Raw genomic sequence first — 18,172 nt, 5'->3', positions numbered from 1 at the left:
AAGAAAGGAAATTAAACCAGGAAATCCAGGGTGATGGTTTGAAGTGAAATTTCTCTGCAGCGCTGATGCTTGATGAGCCACAGGAAACACTTTGACACACACTGAGTGGCTGTCATTGATTTGCCCTTGTTGTGAAGCTGCAGAGGTTGCAGTTGGAGTGTAATATAGTTGGTTTGTTCTAATAGGAGGAACGGCAGCTTTGCACACTGGTGGGAGATTTCTGGAAAATCTAAGCTGAAATACATTTGCTGTTGAGCAGATTTCACACTGCATTTCCATCCTTCTTAGACTCACTGCTGCAGACTTTGCAATGATGTGCATTGCCTCACCTCATTGCAGTTTTCCCCAAGCTATCGAAAACCTTTATTTCTCATAATGTCTCTGTGACCTTTTCATGGAATTAGTTACTAAAATCAGGGATGAAAAGAAACAGATGGGACAAAGTCTTATTTACTGGTTCCTATGGGACATGCTGGCAGAGGAAAATGAAGTAAAATGAGGTCAGATGCTGTTGCCAGCTGGATAAAATTAGTAATAAGATTTAGATACACATTAATGCAAGTAGAAGTTAGTGTCAGTGATATGCAGCTAACATGAAAACACAAATATGCAACGTAGCAGGTGACAACATAACATGAGAACATATTTTAGTACCTATACAACATTCTTATTTCCAATCATACTGGAGCGCGGTCAAGACACCTTTCCAAGAGTTTTTAATGCATAGAGGAATTCTTTACTGTCACTGTCTGATGGATGGGGGGCTGTTGCACTCTGCAAAATAGTCAGTATTTATATGTATGCAATGCAATAACACTTGACCGTGGCTGGGCCTGACTTTTGTAGTTGTAACAACAATCAGTCACAAGACCAGACAAGTGAGTAGCCATGCATTTTGATCTTTTGGTGCCTACACTGCTGCTTCCACTAACAGGCAGAGTTCAATTCAACAACGTAAGACATTGCTCCAATCTGGATGAGAAGCAAATATGGCCTGAAAGCCATATGTGTAAGTCCTGCCTCATCACTCTGGGGCGGTAAGTGATGCACCGGCTCTGCAAATAGTAAACAATGACAAGCAAATGATGCTCTGTTATCCTGGCTTGTAAGTAATATAAAGTATAAAGTGAAGTTGAAGGGAAGGAGGGAGACAGATATCTCCCAAAAACTGATTCACTGCTTTCGCACCAATGCTGTACTACTTTTTTATTCATGAAAAATACTTAAAGTTAGTAAAACATCATGATTACACATGAAATAAAGTCAATGAACTGTATTACACTGTGGAAAGCTTCACTAATGTCTCTGGAAACCCTGAACATTCAGAAGTTATTCTTTCTGGGGACCCTGTCGGCTTAAAAGCTACAACTCATTGACTTTGTGACAAAATATGATGTCTGTTTTTGTGTCTTGTATCTTGACAGATGTAAGAACATCTGTTTGTTTTACTCCTTTGTGATGATGTTAAAGTTCTTTAAGGTATGCTGGAATCAGGCTATTACGAGCCTTAAACCACAGAAATGAAGAGGAAGCCACTGGAGTGAAGCAAACACCACATCCAGCAGCATGTTGTACCAGCTGCAGATTGCAAAGACATGACTTATTTATTCCCACGTACAATAAATAAAAACGAGAGGCAAAAAGGAAGAAAAACTTCAAAATATTTGGGAGAATTTACATCAGCCTTCATCATCAAACATGTGGTTTTCAGATTTTTCTTAGTGAACACGGTGCTGCAGGGGTTCATTATCTTCTTTCCTCAGGGGCACCGTTCATGCAAATACTAATGCCCGACCTCTGTGCTGAAACTGTGCTTGGTCTTATGATTTCAAAAGTGAGATTCTCACCTTAAATAACGTATTCTGGCAGAGTCCTGTCCTTCCATAGAGCCAAAGTTAAATTAACAACATATAGGCTTACTTTCTTTCTTAAAATAGAGACAATGTGCGGACATTAATCACAATGACTCTAAATGTTCAAAGCCTCTGGGACCCCCTGTGCTCTTTGGGGGACCTCCTTGGGGGGGGGGTAACAGACCCCAGGTTGGGAACCACTGCTGTACTGTGTACCCCTTCTGTGTTTGAGACTTACAGTATGTCCTCCTATGTAGGTGTAGTAGTATAGGCAAAGGCAAATTTATTTGTATAGCACATTTCATGTACAAGACAATTCAAAGTGCTTTACATAAATCATTACAGCAGGGTGCAGAAAGCAATACAAGTGCATTAAAAAAATAAAAAATAAATAAATAAATAAGGATTAAAAGGGCAGGATGTCCAAGCAACAAGAGGAGAAGTTCAGCTGACATAAGATGTCGCCCGGATCTTTGCTGTTAATGAGATTTAACTGTGTCATGGTGCTTAAACTGGTTTTCAATGGACACAGTATGTCTGTTGAACCTGCTGTTGATAAACCAACTACTTGTCTGATATTTTGGATTTTTTCCATGAAAAATTTGGCAAACTCATTGCAGGCCTTGGTGGAATAAAGTTCAGGTGCTATTGACACAGGAGGGTTTGTTAACCTGTCAACAATAGTAAATAAGACCCGAGCATTATGATAGTTTTTGCTAATAATGTCAGAGAAATAGGACTTTCTTGCATTCTTCAGTTGTAGATTATAAGAGTGAAGTTTCTCTTTATACATGTCATAATGAACCCGTAGATTTGTTTTTCTCCATCTACACTCTGCTTTTCGACGCTCTCTTTTTCCATGCTTTACCAGTGTGGAATTTCTCCATGGAGACTTTTTCTTTCCAGAGACAACTTTCACCTTAATAGGAGCAATGGCATCCATAATACTTAACATTTTAGCATTAAAACTAGTGACAAGCTCATTGGCTGAACCGCCTGACAGGGCAGGTGTTGAAGAGAAGACCTGGTTAAACATCCCAGTCGTGTTTTTAGTTATACAGCGTTTTGTGATCATCTCTGTTGAGACATTTGTGTGAACAGAAACTGTACACTCAAAGAAAACACAGTAATGTTTAGACAGGCCCACATCACACACAGTAACCTTGGAAACATCCAAACCCTTCAAAATCACCAAGTCTAGAGTGTGTCCTTTATTGTGTTTGGGCTCTGATATATGCTGAGTCAGCCCAAAGTTCTCCAGACTGTTACCTAGATCTTTAGTTGCTTTGTCCTGAGGATTGTCTACATGGATGTTAAAATCGCCAACAATAATTACACAGTCAAAATCCAAACAGATCCAGCCAGCAGTTCACTAAACTCTTCATAAAATTCTGTGCAGTGCCCTGGTGGTCTATAGAAATTTAGATATATTATTTTATAATAAACTTTCAACTGAAGAGCCACATATTCAAAAGAAGTAAAAATTCAAAGAGATAACTGCTTACACTGAAATGATTCATTAAATAAAAGTGCAACCCCCCCTCCTGTTCAGTCTGACCTCACTGATAAAACTAAAGTTGGGAGGGGTTGACTCTATCAGAGCGGCTGCGTTGTTATTTTGGTTTATCCAAGTTTCTGTTAAAAACATAAAATCAAGGTTGTGCTCAGTTATAAAATGAATTAAAAATGTTTTCCCTGCTAATGACCTAACATTTAATAAACCAACCTTAATGGGTTTGGAATTGTTTACCCTATATTTGGGGGCACGCTGTGGCTCACAGGGTATGTTAACTCTACTTAGAAACCTTTTAGAAAGCAACTCTCTGTGTTCTGACCGAGCTACTTTTCTCCTTCTATTGCCAAACAGTACAGATATTATTTAACCTTCTAATAAACAGGGTTCCAACTAGACCTGGGAAAAATCACGACTGCCGTTATCTACACAGCCTGGACCCTCCACACATCATACATCTGAAACATGAAGCTGGCATGGTGGTACAGGAGGGGCTGGGTGCCCCCTCTTTAGCCGCCCCTGTGGGGGGTTTATGGGGTTAGTTTGGTCGCCATAGTGACCAGCTCCTTCATCTTGGAGGTGAAGTCCAGGAGGGGTGGGGAGGATGGGGAGAGGTAGGGTGACTTGGATGGAGTATGATGAGATGAAGGGGGTGGGTCGTTGTTGAGAGCTTTGGGGCTTTCTTCGGGAGGGGGCTGAGGTGGTTTTTTCTTAAGGTTTCCTCTAGGCTCTGTCTTATCATGTTGTTTTGGTCTCTCTTGTCTGTTGTCCTTGTCCGAGGGAACAGAGTGTCTGTTCAGAAAATAAAACAGGTTGAAGGCGAACAGCTTCACTCCTGACCTGTTCCGGCAGAATCCATCCATCTTAAAGAAGTGCCTGCTGTCATGATCATGGGCTGTTTATGGGTCATGTTTGTCGTTTTCTAGTTATGGTTTTGGGTTATAGTTATGGTTTTTGTCATGATTAGTTTCGGCTTTAAGATCATGGTTTAGGTTTTGTCATGTTTAGTTAGTTTTTCCCTTGTGTGCTCTGTGGTTTCTGTTTCTGCCTCGTTAGAATACCTGGTCTTATTATTCATCCACTTCACCTGTTTCTCATTACTCCCTCCATGTATATATGCCCTTGGTTTTCAGTTACTCCTGGTCAGACCCTTATATGTGGTATAGTTTATCCCTGTCATGTGTGGTTCCCTTTCTTGAGTTTTGGGAAATTAAACCTTGTCACTTGCACTGATTCTGCCTCCTGCCTTGACTGCCTGCAATTGGGTCCTCACCACCTCCACCATTCATGACACCTGCGGTCCCAGAAGAAGGTGAAGGTGTATATGAAATGAACTGGATGTGTGGTACATACAGCCGACATCCATGCGTTCAAACTAAACAGCCTACTGAATCTCTCCCCTCCTCCTCTGATGGGAGGGAGAGGGCCACTGATGAATATCCGGGCATCCAGACAGCTGATCGTATCCAGCAGTTCAGTAAAATCCTGTTTCAGCATCTCAGATTGTTGTTTAACAACATCATTCGACCCCACATGCAGGATGAGGTTTTCCACAGTTGGGTGCGAAACCACAATTTGCGTAATTTTGCCTCTCACATATGATACCATATCCTTGGGAAAGCACAGTACTTTTGTACATTTTGTACACACACATTTCTCACGTCTTTCACACCGAAGTCACCAACAATTAGAGTCTGAGGCCCAGCTATTTGCTTTTCTTGTCGCCTTTTACTTTCTGACTTGTTCTTTGGTCTTACCCTGGTGTGTAGGGAGATTTCATTTTGGTCATTCGATGTAGATCCAGAATCCTGCAGCAGTGGAGCAAATTTCTGTAGTTGCATGTCCGATTGTTGTGGAGAGGATTTGTTAGTTTTCCTTCTGATAACTGGTCACGACTGTGTCTTGCTAATGAGAGGGGTTGAGGATGTGCTTGGTCTGGATGGCAGAGCAGGCCAGCCGGTCGCATCGCTTATCTCAGCAAACTCCTGAGTAACTGTAGATAAGGCTTCTGCTATTTGTAGGCCACGCTGGCGTGACACCGACAAGATTGTAAGAGTCTTTAAAAAAATAGCAGTATTCAACCAAATCTACCACAAAATACAGTCCCAGTGATTAATGAGTATCCAGGAGCCGTTGCTCATGAGTTTCTTGAGTAGAAAAATGAGAATATTGGCAGAAAAATGCAGGCAGAGGGGGGAGCGAAGCAGCAAGCATCGGTAGGGGACAGAAGCAGAAGCAGGAAAAAAGTATGTATGTTTACAGTATGTTCTAACTGGGAAATGGCCGGGGGCCTTTGTGGTGTGTTTGAGTGCTATTTGCTAACCTAGACACCCCAAAATAAGAAGACCTGGCATGAGATCAGTAGTTTTATTACCAATGATTCCTGATTAAATTTAGGTAATAAGGAGCCAGAGGTGCTGCCAAAGGGCAGCTTTGGCGGTGTCCTGACCCTGTTTAATTAAATGAAAATAGTAACAAAATAAAATAGAACTCAGTAGAAGAATGGTGAATGCTAATATTCAAAAGCTGCATTGGAGACAACAACAAAGCCTTTAAAGATTATAATTTTAACATGTTATTGCAATGAATTCTGGTTGGAGGGCCCCCTGTGACATTTTGCCCAGGGCCCCAAGAGACCCTAAAATCGCTTCTGTAGGGAGCTTTCTACACCTTTGTATTTTTAGCTTGTGCACATCTTTATCATTTTTCAGCCATTTCAACATGCACTTTGTGTTATTTCTCCCTCTGACTGGCTGCTCAGAAAGTAGGCAACAATGACAACAGAAGGCAAGCAGCTCTTATTTGTTGTCTTCACTTCTCTGCAACAAGCAGCACTTTTACAGCAACATGTGGTGTGAAGAAACTGAGGACCAACTGATATTCATGACTCAACCGAGACCAGCTCTGTTTGACATTAAATGAAAAGACAAAGTCAAGTCAAGTTCATTATAAGCATGTTTAAAAACAACCAAAGCACTGTACTATTTGAAGACGATAAGTAAAAAACAATACAAAAGTAGATATAGACAAATACCAGAAAGATAACACAAAGGCCTGAATGTCAAAAGCTCAGCCTGAGTTAAAGTCCAGGGAATAAAAATGGGTTTTTAGTTTTAAAAACATCCACTGTTAGTGAGGTCCTGATGTGGAGGAGAAGGCAATTCCACTGTCTGGGGCTAACAACAGTAAAAGCTCTGTCACCCCCCTGTGTTTTATCCTAGACCTCAGAACAACCAGAGGCATCTGATCTGCAGATCTCAAGGTTCTGGAAGGAGTGGGTAGAGTTATTGGTTGGCCCATTTAAACACTTGAAAACAAACAATAAAATCTTAAAATCTACTATTACAGAAGAGATAACAGCATTTTCTCAAGGTCAGAAAAGGAGAGGGATGGTTTGACCTTGGAAATTATTCTTAGCTGAAAGAAGCTCAGATGACTGAATTAATCTGTTCATCAAATAAAAACATATGATCAAAAATCACTCCTTAGTTTTCAACAGATGTCCTTTTGTATGGCTGGTGGATGCGCTGATTAAGACGGGGTTAGAAGGCCCAAATATCAGGACTTCAGTTTTATCTTCATTTAACTTCAGGAAATGTTGTGCCATCCAAGCTTTAACCTCATTTAGGCTGCCCAATAAAACCTCTAGTGGTGGTGAGGTATTATTAGAGGAACATAAATTTGAGAATCCTCCATGTAGCAGTGAAAAAAGACCCCGTGTTTCTTAAAAATGGCGCTTAGAGAAAGCATATACAGGAAAAAGAGGACTGGACCAAGGATGGACCCCTGGGGGACCCCACAGGTGAGGGGAGCTGAAGAGGAGGAGACATCTCCTAACTTAACAGCAAAACTCCTGCCACTTAAATATGATTTAAACCATTTTAATACAGTTCCCTTCTTGCCAACAGAGTGCTTCAGCCTAGAATCAAGGATACTATGGTCAACAGTATCAAAGGCAGCACTAAGATCTAAAAGAACTAAAATGGATGAGTCACCAGCGTCTGTAACTAATAATTAAAAACCTTTTTGGGTGTAGACTCAGTGCTATGAAATGCTTTAAAACCAGACTTAAAACTTCAGTCAGATTATTTTCAGTTAGATATGAAAAGACAAAAAGACAAAGCACACACTGCCATGTTTGTTTGTGAGTGTGGTCTTCCAGTTTCTCCTCTTATATAACATATACTACCACCCCCCATCTGCACTGGCAGGCTGTGTCTTCTAATACAGGAGTAGACTGAACATCCTAGATAGCAGTTGTATTACTTCTTCATGATTTGTTCAAGTATTACTTTTTTTACCCAGACACTGGCAACACCAGGAGATCCAGCAAGAGGCCTCTAGTCACAGCTGGTTCTTCATCCCTTAAGAGCCACAAGACAACTGTCAGATTAATCTCTTCTACACATTCAGTATAGTTGAGCTTGACATTTGCTTGCTTATGCTTTTTAATTCCTGTCTTATGTCATTTTTTTTTTTTTTTTTACTGTGTAGTTGTTTTATTGTTTAGCTCTTTGGGCAACAGGAGGTTGTAACAAATTTGTTGTACAAATAATCTTAAACTTGAACCTGAACAGTCAGGAATCAAATATGCTCCTAAATGACAGAGCCCTAAAAGATGCTTCTCCTTGCAAGATCTTACTAAACAGCTGCATTTTCTGAACAGTTGCAGAGTTGAAGAGTGAGAGCAGCTGCTTCAGAGCAACTACATTTATTCTACAGCTTTACTTTGCATGCAGTAAATAGTACGATTGCTGGTTTGCAGCATTCACTGTGTTCTCCTTCAGTAAAGAGTCTCAACCCACGGCTCATTCAAAAGGCCCTGTGTGCTCCGGCAGAAAGGGGGAAAACTGGCTATTAATAGTTCCTCCCCATGCCCCTCCTCCCTCACCCTCACCCATCCACACAGACGCACAATCCTGCAGTGCCACACACTTTTTTCCATTTTCATCCGCACACACACACACACACACACACACCCACATACACGTATCTACTACCCTGAAGCCTTAGGGAGCTTTGTCACAGCGCCAACTGGCCAATGCCCTTTCTTTCCTTTTTTTTTTTTTTTTTTTTGCTTTCTCTCTCCTATGCCATCCATCTCCTCTCCCTTCCCCCCACTTCTTATATACCAAGGTACTCATCTGTCCGGAAATCTTTACATCTCCTCTTTGATGCCCGTCCCTCACCTTATTCTGCTCATCTCTAACTTTCTGCATGGCTATTTTTTAACTTAATCTGAAAAGTATATTTAATATCTCTTTGTATTGTACTTCATATAAATCATTAAACCACAGGGTGAAGAACTGTTTGCACACCTCTACAACTTACTGATGGTTGTCAAATAGCTGTAGAAGTCAAATAAATATTAAATACCAAGGGCAACCAAACTGCTAAAGAAATACAACACAATGATGATTAGCAGATTACTATTTGATGTCACATCTTTTTAGCCTCCAATCATAACAAAAACCTTCCATGATAAGGTGGTTTTTGTACGCTGATCAAAGTCCAGTTCTTAATTGTTGCTCTTTCACTTTTTCTTTACAGTTTGCAGTTCTGCTGCAGTCTCTGTTGGTTGTGACCCCGTTTGGTCTCAGGGGGTGCAGTGAGAACAGCCATCACAACAGCTCCTAACTAGCGTTTCATCAGGCAGCACTGCTGCTAAGCATTAGAACGGTGTCTTTGGTGCAGGGTCACATTAGTAGTGTAATTTTCTCTGTTGCAATATTCAGGAGTATCAAGGCCCCATTTTAGCTGGCAAGCATTATTTTTTTGTCTGCTTTAGGGCACATTGGTACATCATCGCCTTTAATTCAATGAAATGGCAAACATTTACTTGTTTAAACATCCAGCACCTGTGGAATAACACGTTTACCTTTGAAGTCTGTTTATATTTACTGGAGCTAAGAAATGCTGTCACTGATATTCGGGATCCAGCTGGGACATCAAAGCAGGAAATATTCCCAGGGTTTATTTTGATCTAAATGAGAATTATATTCCAGTCAACAAAAAATGTCTCCGTAGATAATATGAACCTTAAAACGAAGGCAAAAGAACAACGAGCAAATACCAAATTTATCTATTACAGTAATCTAGCATGGAAGGAGCTTGAGTTGGTGCATGAAGTGTAGAAAAACTACAGACCCACCTCCTTAGTTTGGCTTGCGACCCATTGTGAGCTGTTGATTCTATGTTGATTTTAATTTTTAGCTGTTTTTGTTTTAATGCTTTTATGTTTTTTATGAGTGTCAACTACTTTTATTTATTGTATTTAATGTTTATTTTTTAGATATTTTATAAATTTTAGTTATTGCATTTGCATTTTATTCCTATGTTCAACACACTGGTAAGTGGTTGATGCAGTTTTTTTTTAAAGGGGTTTATAAAAAAAAGCTGGCTTGGCTTAGATACAGTATATCTAGAGCAGTGGTTGCCAACCTCGGGTCCGAGACCCCCCAAGGGGGTCCCCCAAAGTGCACTGGGGCTCCCTGAGACTTTGACCATTAGAGCCATTGTGATTAATTTCCACAAACTGTCCCTATTTTAATTAGTTTATCCATGAACAGCGTCACTGCGCAATGTTCTAAAGTATGGACACACTTTCCCGTTAATCTAATGGGAAAGTGTGTCCAAACTTTTGACTGGTAGTGTATAGTTGGACTCACCTCTGAGCACACAGTGGGCTCTGAATCCAAACTCCTGGAGAGGGGTTGGGTTCTCTCATACTCTAGAGTTGCTCAGGTAGGAGGTGTCGGACAGGTGTGGGATACTCACAAGCCCTCAGCTAAAAGTGCTTCAGTGTTTGATTTCTTCTCAATAGTGGAAAGGTTGCCTCGAGTCCGATGTGAGTTGCAGGACGGAAGGCTCTGACTTTTATCGAGTGGTATGTCTCCAACAAAAGGGAAAGCTGGTGCTGCCACCTGGTCACCACTGGTAATAAATTGGAGTGGGTGGAGGGGAAGGCTGCTGGGCAGATTAAACTAAACACAAATAGGTCGTGAGAATGAACTGAGAACATCTGGTTCTGTCCATAGGGTCTTCAACACAGTTTTTTTTATTTGATCCGGGGATGCAGCTTCCAAGAGCTGTGGTCAGAAGATCTTAGGTGCCTGCTGTGGTGGACAGAGGACACAGTCTACATGTATTTATGGACTTGGAGAAGGCTTACAACCATGTCCCTTGGAGGATTGTGTGGAGAATCTCATGGGAATACAGGGTGATCGGAGTTGTTGTACCCAAAGCAAGAGCTGTGTCCACATTCTCAGCACAAAAATGCTTTTTTATGCATTTTTTTTTGGCTAAGACTGTCCCTTCTCATCAGTCCTGTTTGTGATGTTCATGAACAGGATCTTAATGTACAGTCTGGGAGAGGAGGGTGTCTGGTTTGGGATCATCAGTGCATGCTGGGGTGGTTTGAAGCTGAGTGTGAAGTGATCAGGATAAAAGTCAGCCCCTCCAAGTCTGAGGCAATGGCTCTCAACTGGAAAAGGGTGGAGTGCTTCATCCAAGTTGGGAATGAGTCCTTAAGCAGTGGCATTTAAGTACTGAATCCTTTTAACAAGAGAGGGTAAGACTGAACAAGACATGGACAGTAGGACTGGGGCTTCATCACCAGTAATGAGGGAGCTCAGCCTAAAGGAAAAGCTTTCAATTAGTTTACGTCTACGTTCCAACCTGCAGGTCAAGAGATCTGGATCATGACAAAGAATGCAAATGCAGATACAAGCATCTGAAATAAGCTTCTTTTGGAAGGTGGCTGGCTCACGCATCCACAGGGAGCTTGAAGTATAGTCGCTGCTTCTCCAAATTAAAAGGAGTCAGCTGAGGTGTTCTGGGCATCTGATCAGGATGCCTCCTGTTAGCCTCTCCTTGGACATTTTCTGGATACGACCTACTGGGAGGAGGTCTGAGAGCAGATCTGAGACTTGCTCGGAAGATAATGCATCCCTTTTGGCCTAGGAATGCTTTGGGATCCCCAGGAGGATCTGAAGAGTAATGCTGGGACGAGACGTGTCTGGGTCTCTTTCCTGATCCTCACATGAGCGGATGAAAATGGATGTAAAGATGGACACATGCAAACACCAGACAAACACCATTCACTACAGTTGTGTTGCTGGATTACTCACAGTTAGTTAGCATCCAAATAGAAAGGAAAACTTATGACTTAATTTATATCTAAACAAAATGCAGCTGCTAATGCATTTCAGCTACATTAACAGACAATCTCAAGCCAGCTAAATGTGATAACACCAGGAGAGATAATGATGCAGTTACGGTGTTTGCTGAAAGGGTGACGGGTCAGCACAGCGGGACGTTTCAGCCCACAGCTTTATATGGATGTTTAGGAAGAGATATTCACTGAATGACCCATTCTCCTCACTGTTTGTCGTCTCTTTGTCTACCTGGTTGCTGCTGCAATGCGGTGACAATTACTGAGTTCTGTCATCATCACTGGCTTGTTGTTGCAGCTGTGGGCTGTGTTTACCTGGTCGGTTTATCCTTTCCCCAACTATAACCAATTCTTAATCATTACCCTAACTCTAACCATAAACTTTTTTTTTTTCAAACCTGAAACCAAATTTGAAAATACTTCATTTATGACCTATTACAACAATTTATTATTTTTAGGTATGCAAAGAGAAACGCCTGCAATCAATCAAACAAGGAAGGGAAAGTCACCTTCTTCCTCTGTTCAAAGCTTTAGTGTTTACTCTCAAACAGAGGGAATGACTCACTCATACTGAGAAAAAATGTGCACTTTAATTAGTACTTTTAAAGCTGTTTTTGTCTAATGGGAAAGGACATCCCACATTATTCCACATTATTCCAGTCAAGAGTCTGGGTGCTAACCTCAGCTCTTCTGCCTCAGTGTTGCAAAGCTAACATTTAAGTACAACATCCACCTTCATCATCTCAGCAGTCAGCAAGTTAAACTGTGTAATGGATTGTCTCAGCTGATTCACCAGATCCCTTTAATGGGTGTGTGGCTTCCTTCATTTTCACCTCTAATTAATCCCATAATGGCTGTTTGGTTTCATCACCCCACAAAGCAAACAAAGTCAGGGCTAATATTTGAGATTAACAACAAGAACTACTTTAAATTTTGCTGCACTTTATGCAATGTTTTGTTTTGTTCTCGTAATTATTGCTTGTCTGATTTTGTTTTTTGATTATGAGCCATCTATAGCATAATCTTGCAAAAAAAATCCATCAACTTGATCACAAAAATGGGATTGAAGACTGTTAAAGGCAATTATCTGTCTAAATTTTTCACTTCTCCAGGTAAAACTACCACATCATCAAATATTGGGTACTTAGCGTGACTTAAAGTTCTTGACAAGACAAAATCACTACATTCATGTTTCTGGAGGTGTTAGTTATGGTAGTAATTCAACAGCCCAATTCTATGATAAATTTGGTACATAATCCACTAGAAGCTTGAACTTTATTCTTAATAAAGGATGATTCAACTATTTACTTTCACACGATCCAAAGTCATTTACTTTATTTGGTTCATTTTAAAATGTTTTGGTTGAACTGAATTCAGTAGCTAATGTGCTAGATTTGATCCTAACTTCATTAAACAGAATTGGTTTAACTCATTTAACAGTAATGCAACTATATTAAAAAGAAAATGTTCATGCAATGCACATAAATAAAGTTAATTCAACAAAACTGCTTCCTTCTAACAGAAAGTAATTTTATCAAATGGAAATCCTTTCCATGATTTTTTATGCTCATTCAGACTCAGATTTTCCTTTGACATTGCAAGATCATCATGCCCTTAGTCTGCTGGTTAAAATAGTGGCATCGGAAATATATTGAGGTGTTGAAACTTTGCATTATTCTGATCTATTTTAGAACTTGTCATCTGTGTTTGTGGCACAGTTAAGATAGACAGGATTGTTAAAGGAAATAGTCATAACAGGCCTTTAAAACAGTTCTTCCCTAAACTGCTTAAAAAGGTCTGGAACAAATAGACTTTGAGACAAAAATGTCTTTTAAATTTGTTAGCCAGCTGTTTGCCAGCAGTAATGCGGTAGTTTGGTCTTGATGGCACAAGAGTTGGTTACTCTAAGTGATTTAATATAACAAAACAGAGTTAGTTTTATAACAGGAGTAAACATTTTTAATAAAGTTTAAAATGAGCAGAGCACAGAAGCAAAGAGATGACTTGTTTTTAAAAAAGTTGGCACAGAAATGTGGTAATGAGATTTAGTTGGAGGTGTCACAGCCAGCTGCCCTTCTCCTCCTGATTCATTCAGAGTGATCTCACCAATAACGGAGGAAGCGTGGAGGCTGTTGACAGGATGTCAATAAGGAGCTGACTGCAAGGAGGCCAGGATTAAAGTGAGGAAGCATCATCAGAGCCACAGAGAGAAAGAAAATCCTGACAAATGGAGAGATTAAGACAGACAGTTTGGGATAAGTGCACAGGATGTGAGTCATGTTAGCACCTCGAATCACAAGACTGAGCTGACAAAAAGTGGTGCCTTCCCAGCCTGCAGCTCACAGGTCCATCCACATCCATCCACATCCAGGTTTTTTCAAGGTTTTCCCTGTTGTAGCAGTGTTTTAGGTGCCCTCATTCATCATACTCAACAATAAAATGAATAATTTCTATGTCTTATCTGTGTTATAGACCAGGTTTAGACCCTGAACCCTGAACCAGCGTCACTCTAAATCTCTATTTTACATCTCTGTTTATTGTATGTGTTTTTAATGTTTTCCCAGTTTTCCTCTCAGAAAAAATGTGATTATTAAAATTATCAATGAGAAGCTCTTGACCTCTCCCCCCTCTCTGCTCTGCAGTGCAAATCTGAGATGATTATGCTGAACTTATCACATTCTGTTTCACACTTTATGCAAAATATTTCATGCTGTCACATAAGTTAATTTACTGAGCACGGAAAATCAAGTGAGAGAAGAAGAGAAGCTTGGAAGTAATATCAATAAGTTGACTAATGAGTAACACTCATTATCATGCCCTTTATCGCTCTCTTCTTCTTCATTATCCCTCCCATCACGTTACTTTCTCCTCTAATTTCTCCCCTCTTCCTCCCTCCAGGTCTGATCGTGTACCTGGGGATGATGGTGGGCGCCTTCGTGTGGGGTGGCCTGGCTGATCGAATTGGTCGACGACAGACCCTCCTCATCTCACTCTCCATAAACAGCGTGTTTGCCTTCTTCTCATCCTTCGTCCAGGGCTACAGCTCCTTCCTGTTATGTCGCCTGATCTCTGGTGTGGGGTAAGAAGACAGATGAGTCACACAGTCAGTCAGAGATGAAAATGAGACGACCGCTGTGGTGCCTCGTGTCACAAGATGGATGTGAATACGTGCATCCACATTGCTTTTAGAGAATAAAATCCTAAGGTACTTGATGTTTGCTGTGTTTCTGGAGCGGTTTTGCTCTTAACAGCTGAAATGTGCTGTTTCCTTCACACAGTTTGTCTGCCTGCACCTAATACAGCCGTTTCACACATTCAGGTTGACAACTTCCACACAAACAGCTGGAAGTGGTTGTACAGAGACAGGATTAATATTTAAGTAATCTCCAAGATTGGTGCTATACTTTTTGTTTTTGTACAATTCAAAGATTAAGAGGAAAATTAAAAGGTTTACGTTGCACAAGATAATTAACCTCTTCATTGTGAGAACCCCTGCAGAGGAGCAAGCATGAGATTCATGCTGTGCAGGAGATGTTTGCAGATGCCAGGAAGCAGCAATGCTAACACGTAGCATATCAACACGACAGGGAGAAACTCAGCTAAAAGACTCTACAAAGCACTGTCATCCAAACCAAACACAGGTCAAACCCAAAGCACAGAACTGTCCACTTTAGAGCTTCTGCTAATTTCTCCACTTCAAGCAAACCACACAAACAAGGTCTCATATGAAAGCAGAGACTCTGCTGATTACAAAGATTTTTGTCTCATCACTGTGCGACAGAAACTCAGGGAGCTAGCAGCCAGAACCATAAATCATTCTTACTTTTGCTGTTTTGTGGTGAAAAGTTTGAATCCAGCTCTAAAAAACTCTGCTAATGTTTCTCTTATGACTCTGCCTTTGTTTGACATGAATCATGAAGGCCCTGGTGGTTTCCATGGAGATGAAGGAGGTTTTATAGTGAAGCATTCACTCTTCCTATCATAGACCATCATGGGCTTCACCTCGTTCTGGATCCCCATGGTGTTTCTGAGGTGAATCTGGGGGGGTATCCCTGGATTCTCCTGACTGGCCATTGATTGAGGTGTCCATCATCAACATCGGCTGATAAATTCCTGAGATGTTAAACTAGATAACACCTCTATTAAACATCTTAAAAACACAGGTTCACTTTGTTTAGCTTTTACCTTTGCACATTTACTCATCAGACATTACTTTACTCATTCCTATGAGCTGGGCTGCTATCCTCTGGTTTCTGATTTCTGTAGTAATCTCACATGGCTCAGCTTTCTGTGGAGACCAAGATTACACACACAGTCCTGGTAGTTGTTATTGGGTGCACCAAGACAAGATGCCGAGGCCATATTCATCTGGAGCTGTAATTAGAAGTTGGGCTGGTGTGGTGTTTTTTAATGTTTTGGACTTTGCTGTACTAAATGCATATACAAAAAAAAAAAAAGAAGAAATTACAAGATGACATCATGGTCGATGTTATAATCCAACATTGTTTGAACCTTCTGGATTGGGTGATCCAGAAGGTTCAAAATATAAAGGGTTCTATAAAGGGTGACCTGTTGGGCCTTTAGGGCTTTTTTTTCAGGTGAGTGACCCTATGGTTTGGTGGAGGTCTGGGCTGTGTGAGGGCTTCTAGTTTGTATATTTATTAATGGGAGGAGACGAGGCGGCTCTGGAGCTGTGCTCAATTCCAAGCTAGTTGGGATGTATCAAACAAAAGATGTGCAGGAACAAGCAAATGCAAAGATTCATACATCGGAATAATTTTGGGTGTAATCCTTCGTACATGAGGCCCCAGATCTCAGTCCAGTAGAGCAGCTTTGGGATGTGGTGGAAGGGGAGATTCTCATTATGGACGCAGCCGACAAACCTGCAGCAACTGTGTGATGCCGTCATGTCAATACGTAGCAAAACTTCTGAGAATGTTTCCAACATCTTGTTGAATGTATGACACCAAGAATTAAGGCAGGTCTGAAGGAAAGAGGGGTCCATCCCTGGATACAGATAGAAAATCATTTACAAGTAAAACAGAAGTGACAAATAAAACTATGGCAGTAACTTGAGGTCACGGAGCTCCTGATGGGAGATTACTCTGTTATTCGGGGCTTTGAACACTTTCATCTTCAGTTTTGATTAAGTATAATATTTTTAAATTTTTTAGCTCTCCCATTATGCTTTAAAAACTAATATTCTCTCAACTGGACCTGTTCCCTCCAGCATTCTCCGCTCTTTGCTCTGCTCCGTCTTCGTTTTATCTTAACCATTATTCTCTCTCTTTTCATCCATGACTCCACAGCATCGGCGGCTCAATCCCAATTGTGTTCTCCTATTACTCTGAGTTCCTGGCCCAGGAGAAACGAGGCGAGCATCTAAGCTGGCTCTGCATGTTCTGGATGATTGGTGGTATCTACGCCTCCGCCATGGCCTGGGCCATCATCCCACACTATGGTGAGAAAAACAAACCATCTGTCAGATTGCTGAGTCAGGTTCAGAGATCATTATCATTACTTTCAACAATATGTGTGCCTGGTAATCAGTGTGTGAGTCAGTCAGCTGTACAGTGTTGGACTGATTTAATTCTACATCATTTAATCACATTAGTGGTTATCCAACAAGAGTCTAGGGATTTCTACACAGTTGCACAAAATGCCAAGTAAACTGCAGCTATAGCAGTAGAAGAAGAGAAGATATGATAACTTCTCTCACATCTCCTCTCTTTGCTTGTCTTCCTGCAGGCTGGAGTTTCCAGATGGGCTCAGCCTACCAGTTCCACAGCTGGCGTGTCTTTGTGTTGGTGTGTGCCTTCCCCTCTGTGGCGGCCATATCTGCCCTCACCACCATGCCTGAGAGTCCCCGCTTCTACCTGGAGGTCGGCCTGTCAGCTTGCGCCGCGCTCAGCTCTGATGGAATATTCTAGATTTATTGTGGCTGCTTAACCTCAAAAACAGGCCTAGAAACAGAAACTGCCAGTGATGCTGGTCAGCAGCTTAATGGTCATCCCACAATATTTGAAATGGCTGAATAAATATCTTTAGGGAAAATCAGAGTCCTTCAGTACACATAAACTACATTTTTTCAATACATTAAAGACACTGTAAAAAAAAAATTGGGGTTAGTGTTTTTTAGTACTGCAATTCGCTTTCATTGCACACTCATGTTTGAAGATAGATGTCATGACTTTTATCACGAGGTTTGAGCGAACAAAAACGCTTTAGTAAGCTGCCTTTTAAGTAGATCTTATCCAAATCAGAGATGCTAAAATCTGTCTTCTTGTTGCAATTTCTTAGATTTATCCTTGGCAAGGCAGGTTTATTCATGTAGCACATTTTATGTTCAGAGTGCTTTACATAAAACATTAAAAGCATTATTGAAGGTGGGGGGCACATTAAAAAGTGCATTAAAAACAAACTCAGAAAATAAATAGATAAATTAAAGAAATTTTAATAAAGACAGAAAAAATTAGAATAAGATAAAATGCAAGAAATAAAAGTTCCAGTGTGAAGAATTAACAGTTGTTTGATCAGACCTGCAGTTTTCTGGGAGTTTGTTCCACATGTGAGGAGCATAAAAGCTGAACGCTGCCTCTCCACATTTAGTTCTGACTCTGGGAACAGAAAGTA

General features: G+C 40.8%; 1 protein-coding gene across 1 annotated transcript in view; it reads left to right on the top strand.

Moving 5' to 3' along the window:
- The window catches only part of sv2a (synaptic vesicle glycoprotein 2A), a 58,414-nt gene that overhangs the window by 26,774 nt on the left and 13,468 nt on the right, over positions 1–18,172 (top strand). Inside the window, exons 3-5 of the mRNA XM_041988224.1 lie at positions 14,438–14,618; positions 16,849–17,000; positions 17,288–17,421. Coding sequence (XP_041844158.1) covers positions 14,438–14,618; positions 16,849–17,000; positions 17,288–17,421 — 467 coding nt within the window. The remainder of the gene's footprint in view (positions 1–14,437; positions 14,619–16,848; positions 17,001–17,287; positions 17,422–18,172) is intronic.

Source organism: Melanotaenia boesemani, chromosome 6, assembly GCF_017639745.1.
Source record: "Melanotaenia boesemani isolate fMelBoe1 chromosome 6, fMelBoe1.pri, whole genome shotgun sequence".
Classification (NCBI taxonomy): domain Eukaryota; kingdom Metazoa; phylum Chordata; class Actinopteri; order Atheriniformes; family Melanotaeniidae; genus Melanotaenia; species Melanotaenia boesemani.
The sequence above is the reverse complement of the archived record's forward strand: the minus strand, read 5'-3'. Positions and strand labels throughout refer to the sequence as shown.